A 24,132-nucleotide genomic window follows, 5' to 3' on the forward strand; every position below is an offset into this window, starting at 1 on the left:
TGGACTCCTCAAAATTTTCTTTCACAAAATTGGTTGATAAGACTTCTCTCTAACTTGGTTTCCAAATTCTCCCAACGAAAGTCAATTGTCTCACAAATCGTATCTCTATTCTCTTTCCACCAAATTTATGCTCCTCAAATTCTCATGGCAATTCAAAGTAACAAAAACTCATCTTTCACTACCTACTTCTACAGAAAAGCAGGGTCTCCACTCTCCTTAAAGTATGGCAGCTTGACCAAAGCAAAATTCATACACTCCTCTCGCGTAATTTATCATCACCAAATATTTCATCATTTCTCCAAGTATATTCCTAATTTGATCATAAGGTTTCTCAAATAAATACTCATTGGTTGCAAAAATTGAAGGAGATATCAAATAATAGAAATATAGACCTTACCAATAACCCAAAGCACCAAATAAATTAGATCATTAAATAAGCATAAACAAATAGTCACATAATTACATGCTTCACATAATGATCATTCATATATACATATTACATTGCACAAATCATCCCAAATTAATCTATATTGTATTCTTTAATCCTTAAACATGATACTAGGTGATCACAACACCCAAATTTGCACGATTAAATAACACATACATAATTTAAATCCCTCGCATAATCACTTCATTTTCATTAAAGAATAAAAGTACAAATGAATTAAATACAACGTATATAGAGAGAAATAATCTATCTTATATGCCCATCCTAAACTATCAAACTCACTGATAAAATAAAATAAATACTCAAGTTCAAATAATAGAATAAATACGCGGATTCAACATTTCAAAAACAATTAATAACACAATAATTTATATATAAATACATATATTTTATTTTAATATTGCCGAAACAATTTATTTAAAATAAAATAATTTTCAAAAATTAAAGTTTAATTGTAAATTAAGTAATTTAAATCCAAAACCACAACACTTAAAACATTAGGCGCCTAAAAAAATATTAAATTATCTTTAGCGGTAATTAAGCTAAACCTAACTCTGATACCACTTTGTAACACCCCAATAATTCTCCCTTTAAACATGTAAGTACCCTGAACAAAATCCAAGATAATTACCAAAGTGCTACCGCCACGTGTTCAAACGTTAAGGCTAATTCAGAATTTAGCAGCGGAAAAATTAACTCAGTTAAAAATAAGTTTCAAAACCAACGATCAAAACCAAATTAAGTCTTACAACTTGGAACCATTAATGCCCTTATTCAAAACCAGTAAAAGTGGTAAATAAAACAACCAGAGTTTAAATAAATTCAAAAGTAAGAAATAATATAAACTGTGAATGGTAACCAACACTCCACTCAAAATCCCACCACCTTGATGCAAGTTCTGAATATATAAAAACCTATGGTTAATCTGCTCCCTAATATTACAAATGTAAAAATTAGATCGTTACAGGGGCATTGAAAGGCAAAGGCCATGACCAAAGAAAGACACACAAAAGCACACAATCAGCAACGCTGAGTACATACAAGCTACGAAATATAATAAGAAATTCCTAGCATGCTACTAATAAGCGATCATCAAATACAATTTAATTATAGACTCAAACACATGACTCAACTGTTTACATTACTAAGACTTCACTAATTAATAATAGATAAATCATTTTATTTTATTCATTGGATTAGGTTGTCCTCCCATGCTCCATTTGGAACATCAATAAAAGAAAAACCCCATGCCTCCTTTCGGAAATATCAATAAACATCCAATGGCCACTGGAGCGACTCCGTGACCATAGCTAGTATGAGATCTCATCTAACTCCTTATAGTTTTTAAAAAGTATTTAAAATAAGAGACTCGTTGATCAGACTGTGTAGACACCCATTTGTGTCTCCCCAAAAACAAACCCAGTGATGAATACCTTTCACGTCGAACCATAATCGAATAAGGTGAAAATGTGAAAAGTCAAGTGTTGCGGTTAGTTTTTATTAAAAATCTCTTTCTCTGTTTTCGAAACCCACTCTATTTTATGAAAACGTCCAATCCAGTTTATTTTGGTCCATGATAAGGGTCCAATAATGGTGTAGTTGGATGGGGCTTGAAAAGACATTTCCAACGATTTATATTATAAGCCCAATTCCGATGAATATTGAGGAAGTTATGGCCAATATACTAAACTGGGCCCGGTTAATTATTTAAATACGGCCCAATGATCTAGAGGAGGGCCTGATGTTAATTATTATTCCTAAAATTATTAGGATTAATTATAATTTTCTGGAAGTTTCTAGAAGATTCTTTTAAATTCTAATATTATTAGATTTAATAATTAATTATTTTAAAATAGACTTTTATTTGGAGTAAAATATTATTTTATTATCTTGAAAATACGTATTTTATCTTTTGTACGGATTCCGTAGATCAAGTTGATTAAAGATCGGATTCCGCGTGAAGAAAACGCGCTAATACAGGTTGTCGCCAAACGACAAGTCTGTCGCCGCGCGACAGACCCTGTCGCCTCGCGACAGAGTCGATTCCTGGCGACAGCGTGTAGTTTTATTCCTTATCAAATTCTATGTTTTTTCGGACTATTTTCTTATAAATAGGGTCCGAATCCTTGTTTTCAGAATCATGATCTCTCGTCAACTTTTATCAATTCTCATCAACTTTTATCAATTCTCTCTATTCTCTCTCAAGAATTACTTAATTCTTATTCTTTCTCTCTATTTCTAAACCAACCTTTTTACACACAATATTCCGCATTCACAAGATCTTGAAACACCTAGCCAAGTTCGAAGTTGCCTTTGCCCTAGACGTGCAAGGTTGATAATTTCTGAGGGTTTGGTCCAAAACTAGTCTAAACTTTATTTAATTTGATTTCAATTTAATTCTTTAATTCTTTAATTATTTAATTGTTCTTTATTATTTTCATTGAAGTTTACTAACTTGTGTATTTTGTTATTAGAAAGAGGTACGAGGCTTCAAAGTAAGTAGATTAGCTTACTCCCTATTTTATTAACAATGTAGATTGCATGCTTATTATTGTTTATGATTCCTAGTATCATGTTAGGATGCTTTTAATGCTTTCTAGTATCATGTTAGGATGTTATTATTGCTTTCTAGTATCATGTTTAGGGTGTCTTTACTTATTTCTAATATCATGTTATCATGTTAGTATCATGTTAGGTTTAAAGCTTTGATCTTTATTGCTTAGTGACATGCTAGGGTTTGTTATTAATCTTGTTAGTATCATGCCTAGGATCTTGCTATTATTATTGAGCTTTATTATGCCTTAACATGATGTTATTATTATTATTTATTGATTTATTATTATGTTGCTTGTTTTATTTTATTTTTATTGCTTGATCACACCTTTTATGCAGGTTTAAATGGAATTGGTACTTGAAATCACGCTTAATAAGATAATTAATAATTTGGTTTAGGCTAATGTGATTTTAACTCAAGTGATCGCCAATAATAGTCTTATTTGTGCATTAATTTCAACCAACATAGATAAACAGAGTAAGTTTAATACAATGTTTGTATGTTATTCGAAAAGCGCACATGAATACGAGCAGAACAAAGTAGAGGCCTATTTTATAGGGCGGGTCCTTTCTTTTGTAGATTGGATTCGTACCCTCATCCCCGAACCCTATTTGGTTCAAGACCTTATGGAGTAGTTGATGGTCCTTTTGGATTGTCTCTTGGGTTTACAAGTTCCTAAAACTTGTTGGCGACTCTTTTTACTCTTTTTCTTTCCCTTTGGAACGCCACCGTACTTTAGTGTATGATCACAGTGGGGTTCAAGTTTGGGATCATAATGCTTGAAATATTCCCTACAGACTGCCTCTAGAAAAGTGCACGGCTAATACCCCGTGTACCCCAACCTTTGATTGTCATTACTCTAGATGTGCACCAATCCAGAGTTTTATTGCTCATCCATCTTGCACTTTACGTGATTTACATGTTTAGACTTGGTGATGACTCGTATGCAAACAATACAATCAATCAAATATCAAATCATCCAAGCAATTCAAGTTTCCAATTCAATTCTTGATTTATTAGTGACAAGAAATATTTATTATTGAATCCTTTAACTACCTCGATGTATAAACACCTTAAGTGCATAAGACACCTCAAATCCGTAACCTCGTCTTGTAAGACTTTAATTCTTCCTTTACTCATTTCATTTCTATAATCATGAACGAGTAATAAAATAATTCATTCCACATATTCACGTACCTTTGTCTCTAAGCTCATCTTGCAAATTAACGTATGAATAATACTAACAAGATAAATTAATACACAATCCTCATACTTGCATCAAAACCAACCATCAAATCAAGCATTAATCACAATTAATACCATACAATTTCAACCAATCCCCAAGTTCCTAACATGATTCTAAGTTTTCCAAGTCCTTAAACATACTCCTAAAATCAAGGTTTTCGTATCCTTGTACGTACCTTGAATAAACGAATTGGTTGGCCACTTTAGGGACTAAAAATCACCTTGTATGACGTCCTCTCCTAAACCAAACAACAATAACTAAATCAACACCCAAGAAAATAAATTTACAGCAATACCAAACTACTTTAAAACCTCTTAAACCATCAAATTAATGCCTTTAAATTATTCCCAATAGTCAAAATTAATAATTCAATAGTTCAACTATAAGTTTATATGTTAAAATCATGAAAATATAGCTTATAACATAAAATTCCAGCAAGTTTAACTTACTAACATATGCTGAAAATTTGTTTTATTAATAGTTTTTGCAATTCAAATAATCTATAATTGTCATATTGCATAAATAGTTGTTTACAATATGTAGAAGCATTCTAAACCTTTATGGCTTAATAATAATAAAAATCAGATTATATAAAATCTGGAAAATAATTTAAATTGTAAATTTCAAGCTTTAATTTTAATGATCTAAATTCATAACACAATAAGTATGATAGTATATTACACATTAAAACCTTAAAATCTTCAAATAAACAAAATAAAACCCCAATTTCATAAAATATAAAATCTGAAAAATAATTTTAGATATAAAATTATGGATTGTCATTATGAAATCATAGAATAGATAGATAACTTGCTTAGCACGTTTTGCCCTAAAACATGAAAATTCAAAGTATAAACCCTAATTTTATACTTCCTCCGTTTTTTAATAGTTGCAACACACACTTTTTCACGGTATTTAAGAAGTGTGGGGTTCACATGATATAATAAACTTTAAAATGAAATGAGTGGTTGTTAGGAGTGTAATTTAATTTAGTGGGTCATGTGCTTTAAATAAGAGAAATAATACATCTTTTCCCTAAAATAACTTTCCTTTTATAGTTTGTTGCAAGTATTGTGACATTTCCATTTTAGAGAAGTGTTGCAAGTATTAAAAAACAGAGGAAGTACATAATATAAATCTGAAATTTTATATCATAAACAAAACATAGTATACTTCATAAATTTATAATCTTTTATAACTCATATACATAATCAAACCATAATAATTAATAATCGTTGAAAAATTTATACTTCCTCCGTTTTTCTTTTATTTCACCATAAGGACTTTTACACTATTCACTTAATTCTTTGACCATCTTTTGTGATGTATCTATTAGGAAAAATATAGTCATGTGGGATCTAGTTAGATTCGTCTTGAAATCTACTTTTCAGATATCAATTTTTTATAATTTTTACAAAAGTATAATTAAAGATATTAATAGCCAAAGTAATGCATTGGCAAGCGTGAAACCCCTTATGGTGCAATAAAAAAAAAATTTAAAAAAAATAATAAAAAAAAAAAAGAACGGAGGAAGTATAAAGATTGAAACTTTAAAGAAATTTAAGCAAGAAAGGAGAGAAAGATAGAAGAGAAGGGGAAGTAGAGGAAACTGGTGTTGTCGACGTCGGAACAGCAGCAGGGTGGTGGTGCGCAGCAGCTTCACGGCAAAAAAAAAAAAAAAAAAAAAAAAAAAAATTGTTCAATCGTGAGGAGCAAGAAAGGGAGAAAGGCAGTGAGAGGGAGAATGACGTGAGTGAGGGGGAAAAATTGAGGGTTTTGAGGTTTTTGTATGAAGGTATGGGCTAAATTCCTTATTCAAATAGAAGTAAGAGTTGTGGTTTGGGCTGGAATAGGAGTTTAAACTCTCTTTACTTAGAATTGGGCTACTAAACTATTGACAAAGTATGTTGATGACTAAAAAGAGAATTTTAAATTAAACAAATGCTTATTAGTTTAATAGAATTCGATTAAATTTTTACATAAAATAATTTATACAATAAGACCGAAATAAATTATTTGTATAAATGTAATAAATAAATATATTATAATGAAGTTAAAGATATGGGGGATTACAATGTGGAGAGAAAAGAGTTGCTCATTTGCTTGTTTGTGTGTGTCGGGTGTTTATTTATTGTTCAGTTTGAATTTAATCCAATGTGCCTTGAAATAAAATTTGGTTTGTGGTAAAGGGTAGATTGTTGTTGTTTAGAAAATAATATGTTACGAAGTATTTAGAATATAATACATTGAGATGATTTCAACAATGTCATCTAAATTCGTGTTTTGTTTTTTCTTTTTCTTATGTACTTCGTATATGACTAACATTGGTCAAAGAGGACAGGCGTAAAAGTCAGCATATAATGACTTTCATCATTAGATGGAACTAAGACAGTTCCCAATGATTAGAGTGAAAATTGTCAATGCACTTGGTTGAATGAATTAGCTACAAAATTTTCAAGCTAAATTTCTCAAAGTGGCTTGAACCGAGAACTTTGATTTTATAAATTAAGCGAGAGATTTACATTAATCTAGAACATACATCACTACAATTTTGAAGGCTTGCCAGAATACCATTGAAATCATAGGATGGTCTGGTTGCCAACTTTCTGAGCTCCCTGTCCTACTAGCCATTTATGATGGATACCACAAGGCTTGCCCAAAAATGAGGGAAATGATTTCTAACTTTCTATATCAAGGCGAAAACTCGGCTTGCATCACAGCAGATTGCAGCAATGCATAAAAATCAGCACAAGTATATGCCAGGGGCCAACTCTATCCTCTCAATTTAGTCTTCTGCACACAATAACTGGTAGAAGCATGACTCTAAAATTCATACATTTCCACCATCAGAACTACTACAGGTTTGATTCTGAAGAGAAGCATTTCCAAAATCGTCGTCAAGGCTCATTTGTTGGACTTCTTGAGGGGAGAGGATTTTTACACACCGAACACAATTCACGAAGTCACTGAAATTGAAACAGACAGAATATGAACTCAAAGCAGAATAGATGATCGTGATAATAATGATAAGGGGAGCAAATTAATTGTAATCATGCGAAGACTTACTCCCAGGGATCATCACCCACTAGCAAGACATCATTCTCATGGTCCACATATACTAGTTTCCAGCCAACTCTTCCCCGGTCTTCCATCTGTCCCTCTATGCCAAACATCCGAGCCAGATCCTGCTTGAGCTCCTCATAACCCGAGTAACGAGTAACATCTATAGATCTACCAACAGCTCCACGCTTGTAAACCTTCAAATAAATAACCAAGTCACTCATTAAAATTTTTATTCTAAGCCAGATCATGAGAAAAGTTCTAAGAGTTTTACCTTAGTGTAGGTCCGCAGTCTCTGATATGGTGGGGGTGGGCCCCATGCTCCCCTATTCATAAAACTACCATCACTTAATGCAGAATCAATTGAATTGAATGCGACATCTGGTACTCCAAATGACTGAGTAACCATTGAGGATGAGAGTTCCTGCTGAGCATCCTTCGAGTTTTCATAAGTACTAAGCATGCAACCAGAAGAGACGTTATTTGAGAAATCCTTATCAGACCTTGGTAAATTCTTTGTCATCAAAGTATCTGAGACCAAGGATGTCCCCAGCTGGCCATTAATACTTGCCCCAGCGTGAATGTTGTTTCTAACATCAGCTTGTACCTCCACATCGTGACCTGTATCTCCTAACAAACTTGATTGTGGATTAGCTAATGGATTGTTCTGACTTATGATATCATTCTGAGAGAGAGAGGCTGATGTTGCAGAGGATGTATCTAGATAATCCATAGGGATATTCTGATATGTTTGCCGGGTTAAATGCCCCTGGCTTTCAACTTTAGTAATGTTGACAGAAGGCTTGACAGCAGCTTTTTGATGCAACTCTTGAAACGAGTTATGAGCTGCCATAGTCTCTAAACTGTTGGAACTCAAAAGATTAGACTGATTTATCCCTTCTCCCAAGGCATAACTTCGGTGACCTCTATTGTTCACGACTGCCTGAGTGACAATAGGACCATTGTTTGTCGAAGGAGAAGTTGAGCATGATGGAATATCATCAGTTAGTGCTGAATGCCCACCTGCAGCAGCTCCTACAAAACTGTTGCTTACTGCAGTGGAAGGATGATTTGACATAGGATTGAGTGCAACTCCAGCCAGACCATGCAGTTCCGGCATTACACCAGACTGCTGCTGTGGGAGTTTTGGGACCTGAGGTGTTTGAGAGAAGTGTGATGCTGTCAGACTACTGCTCCTAGATATCTGCTGTGGCATAACCTGGGACTGAGGGAGAGACTTCATTTGTGCTTGAGGCATATCCATCATTTGTGATGAAGGAAATGCCCTAGAAAAGCTTTGAGATGCATCTGACTGAGATCTCTGCAGTTCTTGGAGTTGGTTCACGTTATTTATCTGCTGCAATGCAGACTGCTGAGATAAGAGCGAGTGCTGTTGCTGCTGAAGCCTTTGCATAAGCTGAAGCTGAAGCTGGTTGTCAGTAACTTGTTGCAATTGATTTAAACTTGGTTGTTGACTGGGTCCTGGACTTTGCTGCTGCTGCTGTGGGGGTAGGTTTCCCAGGGGCTGATGGCTTTGAAGAGAAGTTGGCTGTTGAAATGAATTCTGACTTTGTACAAGACCCTGAGACTGTACTAGCTGCGACTGGACATGGTTTGAAGATAGGGATTGGTTGATCAAGTTATGCATCGAGGATTGCTGAGAAACATCACAGAACTGTTGTTGCGACTGTATTAGAGAGCTCAATGGGTTCAAAGCTCCTGATGACTTCTGGAGCTGATCAAGCTGCTGAACTGATTGTACTGGACTCTGAGCATTGATCAAGTTGTTCTGCTGAGGCATCAGTGGTGCAGTAAATCCTAATTGACGGGACAGGTCAGCACCAGGAAGACTCTGAAGAGTACCAGGTAAAGTATTCAAAAAATTTGCCTGCATTGGATTAGCCAAGGATTGATTTTGTGGCATGTTCATCCACTGCATCAAGCTCAAGCCTGTTAAAGCATGCGGATCATCTCCAAGCCATGGCATTGTTCTCTTGAATGGGTTGTCGACATCAGATTCATCATCTGCCACAGAGTAAGATTAGATTAGAACCAATTAGAAAAACAGTGCAACAAGAAAATGATCAATACAGTCACCACAACAAGAAGGTAATCATATTAGGATACAATAACATGTTTTATCCCAATTTCGTTTTCTGTTGTTATTTGTGTTAGACCTAAGAAAAACTTGTGAAAGACAACCATTTCATTCCAATAGCGAGGCATCATATAGGCTCACCCAACCCCGTGAAAATTGGAGGTTCATAAGCCACATTGGAATAACACATGTAAAACTGTAAATTAGTATGGTATCATTAAAATTTCTCATAAAGGAAAATATCGGTTTTGTCACATGCCAGCAGGCAGAAGCAGTATAAATAAATGATCAGAGAGTAGTATAAGTAGCAATCTTTGATTAATCATCTTGTATCTTAAACAGAAAGTCATCTAAGGCCCATGAAAGCATTCCAGTAGGATAAGTTTCAAGTAAAGAGGGATCCTGCCATGATGTGAGATAGCATACTAACACGAGTATCAAATTGAATAGCTCAAAGAGGAGACGGGAGACCTAAGGAAAATTAGAAGGAATAAAGATACCCTATGGGATGTGATTTTTTGGAAACAGAAATCCCAATCTGCAGAAGTATAATTATATGTACCTGGCATTCCTGGTAGCCTTGGACGCTTTGGCCTAAGGAATGGTGGGGGACATATGAAAAATGGAGCTGTAACAGGTTCAATCTCCCAAACAGAAACCCTGTTACGCCTTTCTCCAGCAGTTGACTCATCCCAACCAACCTGAGTGCAGATATCAAGTAATCTATCAACAATTAGATAATGCACTAAATAAGGTGCACAGATAATTAGTTGCAACAGAGGCAGCAAGTATTTACCTGCAAATTACGCCACTGTGAGTTCTTCCAGCGCACAGGATCTAGATCACTAATACCTGTAATTGTACCCATATACCTGCAAATTTGGTTGATTAGTTCTCAATCAGTCAATTTGCTTAATACCATTTCAGTACAGTGATTTTCGAGATGGATTTCTTCTCTAACTTTTACAGCGAGGTGAAACAATTTGACCGTCCCATACACAGTATTCCAAAATTACCTTCTAGTTCCTGAGTCTTCAGTTTCAAACATCATCCTAAATCGCATACCAGGAGATACTTGTTGACCATATATAGCCTTGTAGTACTTCGCAAGTGGGATCACAAACTCTGATGGGCTAGCTCTGCACACATCAACATCTAATGAGGCCAAGGATGCAGAGTGGTGATTAAGAAGAGTGCAATGACACCCACCTTGGATTATAGAAAACTGTAAACGGACTATTATTTGCAGCCGCATGGGCAGCAGCTGCAAGGATTCCAATATGCATGCTATCACTAGAGAGCACTGATGACGATAAATTAGTTGGTTGTCGGTTAGCTCGCCTAATCCCTAAAAGAAGATGCTGCTTCTCATCTCTGCTCAAAGAAAGCACAAGTCAGTACAATAATGAGTATAGCTTCTCAGATTGGACTCATAACAGAGAAACAGACCACCATGGAGGTAAACAATTTTACAGCCAATTTGATAGTAGGTTATAAGCAGTAATGGGATGAGTTTCAAATGTAATTATGAAATCAATATAACATCTTAACGTTCATAGTAATGCAATGGCATCCCAAACTTCATGTTTTTCTTCATATATGTTCACTAACACCCAATACCCACCCCCCCCCCCCCCCCTTTTCTCTAGAGGTAACGGATGGTAATGGTAATTTGTGAAGAAAAGGTTAATTCAGGTTGAATTAACATTACCATGGAAATGGAGATTGAATTTTCTTACAAATTTATAAACAACTTCATTCCTATAACCACCATTTATCACCACTTACAAAATGGGCCCTTTTGGCATTAGTATACATGTATTGCTTAATAATTTAAAATAATTATAATATTTTTTTTATGATTACAGTCCATACCTGATAAACAAAACTGAATCACCAGCAAAAAGTCTCTTCCCACTTACAAAAAGGCTCCATCCCGTTGTTAGCAGGTGCCGTTTTGGTTGTCCTGGTTGAAGATCAGAAAGAGAGATTAACAACCAATGTTGTCAACTGAACAATTTTGTATGTGTTCATGCAAATGTATTTTATTTCTAAAGCTTTCCTGCCTTCTTATCATGTGAAATTTTTTTTAGGCTCTCGTATTTTTTTATGAAATTTTTTTCCCCTGATATTAAAGGTAAACTTGTTAAAAAAAAAAAAAAAAAAAAAAAAAAAAAAAAAAAAACCAGAATCTGAACCTACCTCGATATATGTGGCGGAAGGTCCACACACTGTCATGCAAGTCCCTGGCCACCAGTTCTTGAGCAGGTGGTTGCATGGAGAAATCCTATACATTCAAATGATGAGCGTAAACTCTAATATCAGAAATATAGATGAGGAATTCTAGATAAAGACTTCTTACAAGAGGAGGGAAAATCTTTTCTGCTGCTCGTCTTGGTACAGAAAAGCCTCCATGGGTGCTTGTATCACTGGCAGTCAGAGTTTTGCAGAAAAACTCCGTCTGTGGTTTGTGTGCTTTTAATGAAAGATCAGACCTCAACAAAGCTTCCTTATCAAACTGATGAAAAAAAATAATAAAACAGATAAAAAACATAAGAAAAAGATTGAACTATATTATTTGCCTGATGTGTCCCCCCTTCCCCCACCCCTTCACCCACCCCCCCCCCCCCCAATGGTACTATTTGGTCATTTTCTGTACACTATGTTCGGAACTTCAGATAGGAAGATAAACAGGAAAGGAAGAGGAGGGAATAAGGAGGGGAAGTCAGCTCCATTTTCCCTTCAAATCTCTCCGATATTGGAGGGATGGTGTTAATTAAAAAATGGGGGAAACTGGATCCCTTTCTCTTCCTTCCCACAACCTCTTATCAGAATAAGGGAGCTTATTCCCCTTCCTTGTCCTACCTTCCCTTTCTCTCCATTCCCTCTTATCGACAAGCGTTAGGGAGGGGTCCAGTAGGAAGAGCAAGAGGTATAAAGCAATTACAACAGCCAATATTAAACTGATCCTTTAAAAACAAAGATATGGTAATAATATCCATCAAGGTTCTTACAGAAGGAACTGGTTGGAGAGTCATCTGAGCGTATACTTCATCAGTTTCTGGATCTGCCTACAGAAAGAAATCAGTAAGCTGTTGTACTCAATCTGTCAATCAAAGTAAAGTCCATCCTTCTCAAAAGCAAGAGACCAAGAAAAACAGAGGCCGCGTGCAACTATACAAATAACCTTACATGCAATGTCACATTATGAAGTAGGCATAGTAGCTTAGCAGGTAAATTCGTATAATTTGGTATCTGACCATCCACATCCTTCTTCAAAGATGCCGCCACCTGTTCATTTTGAGATTCATGTCAGAATTATCAAGGAGATCAAGAATATTATGCAGACAGCAAGAATTGTTTCTCAAAAACTATACAGGCAGAAGCTATAATAATACTAGGTTTTCGACTTAACAGTATAAGGTAATAGTTCTTACTCCACTAGCAATTCCCCAATTTTACCCAAACTCTACGAAGGGAAATATTACAAAAATATTTAAGGTTTATCAGGAAGTGAGAAAGATTGAGAAGAAAACTTTATACGATGCCTGGTATTAGTAGTAAAAAAGAAAATAACATCCGAGTCTCAGAGAAGTTAAAAAGATGGTCAAGACTAGAATAGAAGAAAATGATATCTGAGTCTCAGAGAAGTCTCCATTCAAGACCTGGCAACACACATTGTGAGCTACCAATAGGCCAGACTCCCATAATCTCATGTATGCTATTTCACTGCGCTTGATACATTGCACCCAAAATTACTCCATTTCAATTTCAAAATTATAGCATGTGATTTCGTGCTGAGGAAAAGCTAATCAAAGTATACCCTGTAACCAGTAAGTGAGTAAAATTTTGCCATCAATAGGAAAAACTAAGTGCAGTATACAATGTCTAGCTCAGGTGTTCTCGATGATGATGAGGATTATGTTGAACTTGTATTAGTCTGCTTCAATATCCTGTATATTGATCTTACCCTATTCTAGTGAATGTGGACATAGATCAATCAACAAATACGACATATTGAAGAAACATGGCCCAAAACACACATAGCACTATAGCAGTCTTCCCAGCTGATAGTGTTTTGAGTCTTTTGACTGTTTTCCCCACTAATATATTTTCCGATATTGATTATATTATGTATCTCTAGCATAGTAGCATAAGAGAAAAAAAAATAAAACAATAATAATAAACATTAAAGTCTCTTGGCTAATTGACTTAGAAACTTGACCTTACAACTAATCAAAATTCAAAAAAGTGCAACAAGTTGGTTTGTAATAATTTATGATGATTAAATTACAAGCCAATTTCAAATTCATTCAACTGAGGAAACAAAAATAGATAGAGAATTAGATAGTTTTGGGAAATTCCTGCCCACTAGGAAAAAAAAAAAAACAAGTTCGAGGAATAACAAGACAAAGAAATGAGAAAGAGAAACATGCCATAAAAGATGATCTGCAAAGTCATTCCCCATGGACCACACCTTGTGAAGTCAAAAATATGGCAACATCACTTTGGATGAGAATATTACCAACCCATTACTTGTGATACAGTCCTACCTTCTGGTGAAATTCTGTTTTCTAGGATAATGCTAAACTTAACCCTAAGGAGTATGTATAAGTAGCTAACATTAAGAATTTAAGATTATAAAACATTATGGTATATAATAACATCAAATGGCGTGTAATTTTGTCATAAATTTCCAACTTTATAGTTTTTGAGAAATAATATCTAAAGCTAGTGATTAAACTATTTTTGCCTCTTTGGCATTTAGGGGTATATGATACAATCTTTATACTATGATTAAGCATGAATTAAGTGGGAACTTTGAGGTTAGGGTTTAATCGACATCTTCCTCAATAAGGTTGGGTGTATCGTTAGGACTACCTCCATACACTTATCAAAAAAAATAAAAGGGTAAAATTAAAATAAAATAAAAAAATGTTCTATCCATAAACCTATCCATATCCATTAAAACATACTTCATTTGCTCAAAATAAGAATCCCCCCCCCCATGGTTATCCATCGGAATCATCATGAAACAAAGGGAGTAAATTCTAATCGGATTTAGTACCCTATTTCCAACCATTGGACTGACATTGCCATAAGAGTATCGGTTGTTGGATTAGAAAGAAAATAGCACTATAGACCATAATTAGCAAGAAATTCTACAATTCAACAAGTCTAATAATTACAAAAAAAAGAGTTAAGATAGAAAAAAATGGACCACAAACAAAAGCAACAAGAAAAAGACTAGCAAGTCACACAAACTCAAAGGTTTCCCTCAAAATTAGGGAAACAAAAAACAAATACTACCATATTAATACATTCCCCATTTCAACATCATTAACATTACCCAAATAGAAAAAAAACCATATTAACTTTATTTTACTTACCAAATAATACTAGTACTAGTCCAAAAAATAACAACAAACTATAACTTAATTACCATAATTAGCTAAAAAATTGCATGAACATTAAAAAGGGTGGCATAAGAAAGGCAACAAACCTGTTCACTATGACCTTGTGGAAAATACACAACGTGGGTCCCAGCTGCCGGTAAATTCACCAAAGGCCCTGCACACGCCTGCCATAACTCCTGATTAATCGTCTTCTTCTCTCCTGCAATCACATCCTCACACGTATTATCACCTCCGCCCCGTTCGATTATTTTTTATTATACGATACAACCCATTTAGTAGGGAATAATAAATAAACCACAGTAATAAACAAGGTATAATTGACTAATACAGAGTTACAAACAGTCATGTGATCATTTTAGATTTATTCTGATGTATTTATACAGTAATTAACAAGCATGAAAATCCAAACGTTGTAACTAATAATAAATGATGAAGTGGTGATTAATTCATTACAGAACAAAGTTCAGAAAATCTCTCCAAAATTACTCGGACCAAAAAAAAAAATACACAAATTACAGTCAAAAGACAAAAATGCAGAAATCTTCCAAAATCTTAGTGACCCAAAAAAAAAAAAACTCATCCCAGATTCAGCAAGAGAGATCAAACCTTCAGAAGACGGACTATTATTAGTAGTCTGCGAAGCAGTATTCGCCGCCGTAGTCGTTGTAGATTTCATTGATATCAAAACAATCTAAACTCCGAGTAGACAGAAAACAAGCTCAGAAGGATCGGAGCTCTGGCAACCGGAGAGATGGGTTTCCGGCGAAGTCGCCGGAAAAGTGAAGCAACACCCAAAAAAGTGAAGTGGGGTTGTACCAAAAAAAGGCGGAAAACGAGGAGAGAGAAAGAGAGCAAAAAAAAGTTGGGAGTTGCTAAGCAAATGAGAGACCATATGCTGTAAGTATGCCCCCTAAAATCCCCTACAAACTCCAGACATTTTTTCTCTCTCTAAAAGTCTTCTTCTTTCTCTTTCTATGTTTCTCTCTCTAAAAAGATTTAATTTTTATTTATTTGGTGTGATTTTATTGCAGAAATAGTTTGTGAAAGAAGAAGAAAGGAGGAAGAAATGAAGGGGAGTTGAGTTTGTTTAGTTTCTCTCTCTAAAAGGGTAAAGGAGGGAGAAAGTTTGCTTGGTGGGATTGGGCAATTGGGGGACCAAAGAAAGTTGGTGGGGCAAACTGAGTAAGAATTATTGCTACTACTACTACTACAACTCTTAACTCTACTAGCATTGGTGAAGCTAGCATTAATTTATTAAAAATTGGGTATAACCTATTAAACTAAACTAGGTTATGGTTTTTGTTTGAAAAATGTCGTAACAAGAAGAACTTTTATAGACAAAGAGAGTATCCGTGTTGACAAACATTGATAACGTATTAGCGTTCATGGTTTTCAACAAAAAAAAAAAAAAATTAAAAATAACGCCCATTGTAAAGTTCCCGCTCACGTGAATTAGTCTTCAGGTCTATTAATGTGTATCCAGTATATAACTGATAATTCAACCGTTGTGGCATCCTAATTAATTCTACTCGTTTTGAAAACACGAGAACTTGATGAGTGCATCCAATGTGATTCTTGGCCTCTTTAGGCATCAAGCATGTTCTTACATAAATGATCCATACTTGTTGTTGAAGAAGTTCTTGCCCACATGAAATAGTCTTTAGACCTATTAATGTGTATATAACCAGTAATTAGACTGTTCTAATTAAATTACTCCTTTTGAAAACACGAGAACTTGGTGAGTGCAAAAAATGTGATTATGGGGCACTAAGCTTGTTGCTGCATAACTTATCATACTGTATTTGTTGCTGAAGAAGGTCCCACCCGCATGAAATAATCTTCAAACATATTAATGTAGTGTTTGTAACCGAAAATTAGGACGTTGCACAGTCTTGACTAAAATACTCATTTTAAAAACGCAAGATCTTATTGAGTGTGGCCGATGTGATTTTATTTTAGCGCATTAAGCTTGTTGTTACATAACTTATCAAATCTGTTGTTGAAAAATTGAAGTTTCCACTATTAATTAGATCATTATACAATTGTAATGTCCTAATGTATTCTACTCCTTTTAAAAACACGAGAACTTGTTGCGTGCATCCATTGTAATTTTGGGGCACTAAGCTCGTTGTTACATAACTTATTTTATATGTTGCTCTAGTAGCTAGTAAATTATTTTGATTTAATCCTTTAAGAAAATAGGCAAAATAGTGTGATAGTTTTATTAGGAATATATCTTATGTTGTGCATGCAGAGTAAAATATCTGTGTGTGATTTGCTTACTTGTTAAGCATGAATTTTTGTACTTTCAAGTAGTAATATGCCAATTTGGTACTTTATGTTTTTAGAGTGTTTTTTTTTATTGGATTGATCACAACTCTTTCCTTCCTATCTTTGGGAGTAACAATAGCAAGGAAATGTATTGTACCCCTTACTACATGTATATCCATATAGGAGTTTAAATTATTTTCTTTAAATTATTTTCTCTGTGAGGCAGGTGATGCATTTATAGTTTAACATATATAGGGTATTATGGAAATGATCGAATTATAAGACTATACTTTAACATATATAGGGTATTATGGAAATGATCGAATTATAAGACTATACGTACTCCTTATCAAAATATTTATTTATTTAACGGTGATCGAGTGAGTGAATGCATGAGTTCACTCTTTAATCCTAGCGTTATAACTTATACTTCAATTCGTAAGTCTGAATTATACTAATAACGCGAGGAAAAAGCTAATATTGTACTCGTGACAAATTGAATCGATTAGAATTGACTATATACCTACAAGGGATTTCAAACCTGTTTGCAATAAAGATAACATAGATCAATGTCCAATAATTATTTTCCCTTCTAATTATTGAAATAGTGAAACACAATTATAGACTTTTTCGGTTTATCTTATAAGGAGCTAAATAGCATTCATCGATCTTATCTATGTTTTGAAATATTTTTATGAGATTAAAAACATATTGGCGATATCTAATAATTAATGTAATGATATTTTTAGTGGACACTTGAACAAATGAACATTATCTAATAAGATTTGAATACTATATATATATATACTGCATATATTCTGGAATGGAATTCCTTTCATACTTCCAATCAATAAGTTGCCGAATATGGTACTAGGTGAACAAATGTTGATGACGAGGCTTCCTCAATGTCTTAATGACCTAGTGTTACACCCTCTTTTTCTCCGTATAATTAATTGTTAACTAATTTAAAAGGTGCTTTTTATATTAGTCCGTCTTTCTATTATAATCACGACATTGTATTTTCAATGTCTCTTATACACATATTTGAACATTTATTATAATAAGCATCGAAATCAGGACAAGGTTGTTACTAATTTGGCCTTGAAAAAACAATTTTATGTCAACAAGTAATTGCGACTTAAGAATGATACGTGAAAGCGGAATCGTTTTACATACTACAAGTACGTAATAATTATAAAAAAATTCAAATTGTATTGTAAAGAAAGATGGTTTGTTATAGTTCTATCTCAACAAGTAATTGCGACAATTATCTAACTAATGAAGATTTAAGCAGTTTGGTAAAGGCTTTTCCCTTAATTTTATTTAATTTTGCATTTTAGGTTTCAATAAATCTACACAAGTAGTGTAGATATTTGTCCGTCTCCCTATGGTGGAGTGTCTCCCTATAGTGGAGTCGTTAGTTTTTGTTAGTTTAGTTGTTTGTTTATGTTTAGGGTTTATTTGTGTGTTAGGGTTCATCAAAAAGGTAATCATCTTTGGCCCTATTGTCAGTTCTTTGGTAAAGATTTGTTCGGGATCGCAACGGTTGTCAAGTTTTCAAATGCGTTCAGGCAAATCAGATGAGAATCATCCTTACGGCTACAATAAATCGTTAGACCGTCTCTCCAAAAAGGTTGTATATTCCAGCGATGTGTGCGAGAGATGTACCACAGTGCAAGATCTTTTCAACGATCATAGCATTGATAAAGGAAACCCTAATTTGATTCAATTTTATGTATTTGTTAATTTAGATTTCATTTGTAAATGACGGATGACTTTTTATTAATGAATTGATTTGTTAAAAAAAAAAATGCAGTTTGGTAAAGAAGTAGGGCTGTACACAGTTTGGTCTGGACCGTAACCAAACCAGACCAAATCGCATTTTAGCGGTTTGGTTTGGTTTACGGTTTGGAAAAATATGGTTTGGTTTCGATTTTTGGGGAAATATGGTTTGCGGTTTGGTTTGGTTTTTCGAAAATTATAAACCAAACCAAACCGTAAACCAGTAAACCGCATTTTAATATTTATATAATTTTTAATTAAATTAAAATAGTTATTATATATTATAAAAAAAATTGAAAAAAACAAAAACAACATGAAAAATCATTAGAAGACTATACTCTATACTCATTCTCAAATATCAATACTTAAAATTCAATAGGTCATATAACTCATATTGCTCTTATTGTATTAGCACTAAACACTTGATTAGTTGGTTGTTATTTTTATTAAAACTTTGTAGTAAAATTCAATCCCTTTGGGCTAATTATTTAAACTTTATTATAAATTTATTAATATTTGACAATTTTTTAGGAAAAAATGTCGTCTCATCATAAACCGCAAACCAAACCGCATTATTACGGTTTGATTTGGTTTGGTTTCAATACTAATATGGTTTGGTTTGGTTTGAAAAATTGACCAAACCGTATTTTGCGGTTTGGTTTGGTTTAGACGCAAACCGCACCAAACCAGACCATGTTCACCCCTATAAAGAAGTATTGTTATGGAATGTGGCATATCATTCCTTTCACTTTCAAAAATACATGCAAATTTTTTGAGATCTCCTCTAAACTCAAAAGTAGATTTAGTAGGTAAAAAAATTGATACAAGTATTAGATTACAAGTGAATGTATGACTCATTGACTCCTCCTCATCATGATAAAGTACGTTGTTAATCACTAGTAATTGTATAAATTGTTACCATGCATATTACTTATTGATTAGAAACTTAGAAAAAATAAATTACCTAACATGGAATATGATAACTGCATTGAAATAGTTAGCACGTTTTGGTTTTGATACTTTATAATCTCGATTATTTTGATAGTTTTTGTGATTTGTGATTTGTAAATATGATAAAACATATTCATCATGTAACTTTTATTAAAATAATATCAATATATATTTTCATAATATAACTTTTTATAATTTTTTTAGTACCATATATTAAATACTGTAATGGTACAAATTATTTTCTAATGATACAAATAATTATGTAAATGGTACATCAAAAAATATTACATCATTGTGATATGTCATAGTCATAATAAGACAATCTATACTCTAATGGTATTAAGGCTTGTTTTATTCACCTTATTTCAGGTGTAATAAGTTTAGTCAAGTTCAAATAGATAAGTGTAGGAAAAATACTTCCTGATAAGGGTTACCCAAGTACAAGTTTTAATAAGGTCTAATAACTTAAGATAAGTTCAGATAAATTCCAATAACATAAGTTCAAATAAGTGAAAATTAGGTGAATATCAAATAAGTGAAAATTAGGTGAATAAAACACACCCTTATATACATTCATAGTTTTACACAAAAAATACAATTGCAAACCTAAAAAAATGCCTTTATAGACCTCAAATTACTATTTTTCCCTCCTATGCGTTTCCGAAACACATAAGACCTATACTCCCAGATGCACGAGTGATTTTGTTATGAAATACATTTTTAGAGTTATCCCATTTTATTGTATACTTGTATAAAGATAGTCTTAGAGATTGTACTTAACCGATAAAAAATTGTATACACCATTGATTTTTTAGTTGACATAAATCTCTATTTTTCACGTTTGTCCGTACATTATTTCAAGGATTTTTATCTTTGATTATTTATAAATAAAAATTATAAAATAATAATTAAAAATTATGAAAAATATGCATTGAGACAATTCTTAAAAAATTTATAATAACTATATATCACCAAATCTAATCAAATTAGAGCTAGAAAGAATTTCATAAATTAATGGTGAATTTTTTTTTAGTTTTTTTAGAAATGGGTACAGTAAAATATATTGCTCTATGGAGTAAGGGTCTGTTCTGATTTATTGAATTGAGATACTAAACTAAATTGTATATGAGAAAAGGAAATTAGGAATTGAACTAAACTAAATTGAATTGAAATTAAATTAAAGAGATGAAGTTCTAAATGTGTACTTTTGCTCAAAACCAATTAAACATAAGAATGTAATAGTTGAAATAAATGAAGTAGTAATAACTTGCTTTGTAAGCACATTAATTAAAGGTTGGTACTTGGAACTCATGAAAATTGATAATTGTGCATTATTACTAAACAAAGAAAAACTCTTCTGCACTGTACTCCCCAATCTGATGTAATTTTGGTTTTTTGTTAGTTTAGCCATTTCAATTTGTAAGTTCCCAAAATACCCCTGTGTATAAAATACTTCGTACAGTATTAAATCTGTATTTTGGATTCATGCTCTCAATTGGATGGGCCCACGTGACATTTCCTGATTCCTACATTTTTTTAATTGACCATTATTTGACCATCACATGGCTACCGTAAGTCACCAGCTAAGCTTTAAAAAAAAAAAAAATTGTTCTCTTTTTATTTGATGATTTTAATTGGGCAAAAGCATATTGAAAAAAGCCGAAAGACCGTATGAAAAGGAAAAAGAAAATGGAAAAAGGTTGAATCCCCAAAAAGATTTGGAAGAAGATTTGTCTACATACTCCAATATATAGTGCCTCCATGTCCTCACCATCTACACAAGTGCATTTCTCCGAGATTTTTTTATTTTTATTTAATTTAATGAGGTGTAATAACTAGGAATGTCACGGGCGGGATTGGAGCAAGTACAACTTAAAATCCACCCCTCATTATAGTAGATATAGTTTTTATTCTCATCCTCGCCCTACCACGTGTGAAATTGGGACCAATGGGACATAATGGGGTGGGTCTCCTACTGAGATACTTAGTGTAGACACCTAAAATGTCTCCCCAAAATCAAACCCGATGATAAACAATCTTTCACCGTCATTATTGATCGGGTCGAGTATTTAACCTTTGGAGTGCTTAATCCATATTTCCATTTAATACATTTCATAAACCAATCCAATTCCTAACTCATTTTCCTAAACCATAACTTACTTTCCACTTTTCGTGTCCACATCACAAAACCGAGAGAAACTGATTTTGTAGACCTATAATTTTGATCCAATTATTATTTGGTTGGATAAGCCTTGAAATAAGCTTTCCAACAATATATCATAAGCTCAATTCTGATTTAAAACGAAGAAGATATGAGCAAAGTACTAAACTCGGCCCAAAACCGACACCCTTTCACTAAAACGGCAATATCTTAAAATCTACAAATGATTTTGACCTGATTCGAATTGATTTGGAAAGTAGACTTGATAAGATTTCCAATGATATATTATATGCCTTATTCTGAATTACGGATCAAAAGTTATCATAATTTTAAAAACGCGTAAAAACTGGAATTACCGCACAGCTAAAATGCCGCGTCACGGCAAAAGCTGACGTGGCACGGTACATATTTCCATGACACAGTATTTTTCACTGTGTCACGGTTCTTTTTCCGTGTATTTTCCGAGTTTTCTCACGCGTTTATGAATTTGGACGCAAATATGGAAAAAATGTACACCGTGTCACGGTGCCACGTGTCGCGCCATGGTGGAAATTGCCGCGTCGCGGCATTTTTTGCCATGTCACGGTACATGTGCCGTGTCACGGGAGTTTTCTGTGTTTTCTCCGCCTATACCTGCACGTGCTTTATCCATCTTAACATGTTTTAGGGTAAATAGTGTCCCGCGTCACGGTTCATTATACCGTGTCACGGCAGTCATTGCCGTGTCGCGCCAACCACTCCCGTGTCACGGTGCCCCAAAGTAGGGTTTTATCTTTTTAGGGTTGCGTTTGTTCCCTCTACTCATTTCCTCTATAAATATGAGCCTCCTTTCTGCAGTTCGGGGCACCAAAAATCATTCTCTTCTCTCTTTCTCTCTTGCTTTAGTCTAAACCCTAGCCACCTTATTCTTCCATAATACTTCCCCTAAGCACTCCAAGGAGTCCATACAACACCCGAGGTTCCGTCCTTAAATCAAGGCGTGAAAGGTATAATTAACTGAGGGTTTGGACCAAATCAACTCTACTTTTAATTTAATTTAATTTAATTTAATTTCAATTTGATTTATATTTTTATTGAAGTTACTAACAATTTATTCATGATGTAGCAATTTAAAGGAGCGCGTAAAATGTGAGTAATTAATTAATTACTTATTTTATTTTTATATTTGCTAGTATCATGATTAGGTTAATTTTTATTTGATTTGACTAACAATTTATTGTTAAATTGCTTTCAATATTAATGTTTAATCTATTATATATTTATTGATCACCATATTGCGTGTTTAAAGGGAATATGTAATTGAAAATCACGCCTAATAAGATAATTTGAACAACCGGTTTAGGTTCCTTTTTAATCTTGTTATTAATTAAAGTGATCACTAATATTTTAGAATTATGTGTTGCATTAATATTCAACCAATTTAGCATAATAATAGTTTGGAGCAAATTGAATCTTTGTTTGCATGCCTTTGAGATCGCATAAATCACTTTTCACAATAAGAATCGAGTAGAGGCCAATACGGGCGAATGTGACTCCATGACTTACTTCGTACCATCATCCCCGATCCTCCTTTCGTGGTTCCGGACCATATGGAGTTAGTAATTTCATGGATTATGAATGGGGTGTAACCTTCACGGGTCAATCGTTGTTGCCTATCGTTGTCCCTTTATCGTGGTTGCCTTTTATGATCCGTGAACGGTTTACAAGTTCCTTAAAAACTTGTTGGTGGCTCCCTACTTTCCTTGTCCCTAATCGTATTATGTCAATTCCCATTTCCTATGAGTGCCAAGCATATTCACACATGCTTTAACGTAGGCGCACTTCGAACGACGCCTACACATAGTAATAATCTTGATTCGACCTTAACATTCTATTTTTAATCCTTTGAACTTCGTACATAAGTACTTGGTAGTCTAAGAAGGCAAGGGAATCTCGAGGATTTTTTCTACCTCTATAATTTGACTTATAAATGACTTTTATAATACGCGTTGATATAAAATTATGTTTAAATGGTTCATGCTATTATCTAAATATCAACAAAGGATGTTATTCATACCAACAAAACTTTTTGAATTTGTTGGTATAAATAAATCATTATTTTGGTAACATGATAATACCATAAAAAGTACAATTTGATACTAATG

General features: G+C 33.7%; 1 protein-coding gene across 2 annotated transcripts; it reads right to left on the reverse strand.

The window, feature by feature from the left end:
* Positions 1–6,671: 6,671 nt before the first annotated feature.
* On the reverse strand, positions 6,672–15,916 carry LOC145591536 (auxin response factor 19-like). 2 transcript variants are annotated; one of them, XM_081648026.1, is made up of 14 exons: positions 15,430–15,916; positions 14,910–15,022; positions 12,599–12,697; positions 12,421–12,477; positions 11,769–11,924; positions 11,609–11,693; positions 11,282–11,372; positions 10,616–10,780; positions 10,423–10,545; positions 10,203–10,278; positions 9,969–10,107; positions 7,583–9,333; positions 7,315–7,505; positions 6,672–7,214 (listed from the first exon to the last, which is right to left on the reverse strand). In XM_081648026.1, exons 1-14 carry the CDS (start codon positions 15,497–15,499, stop codon positions 7,079–7,081), a joined length of 3,252 nt encoding a protein of 1,083 aa, XP_081504152.1. In that variant the 5' UTR covers positions 15,500–15,916; the 3' UTR covers positions 6,672–7,078. The 2 variants fall into 2 exon arrangements, with proteins under 2 accessions (XP_081504152.1, XP_081504153.1); XM_081648027.1 differs by lacking the exon at positions 15,430–15,916 and having other exon boundaries at positions 12,421–12,473; positions 14,910–14,924.
* Positions 15,917–24,132: the final 8,216 nt, after the last annotated feature.

Source organism: Chenopodium album, chromosome 18 (assembly GCF_948465745.1).
Source record: "Chenopodium album chromosome 18, dcCheAlbu1.1, whole genome shotgun sequence".
NCBI classification, from domain to species: domain Eukaryota; kingdom Viridiplantae; phylum Streptophyta; class Magnoliopsida; order Caryophyllales; family Amaranthaceae; genus Chenopodium; species Chenopodium album.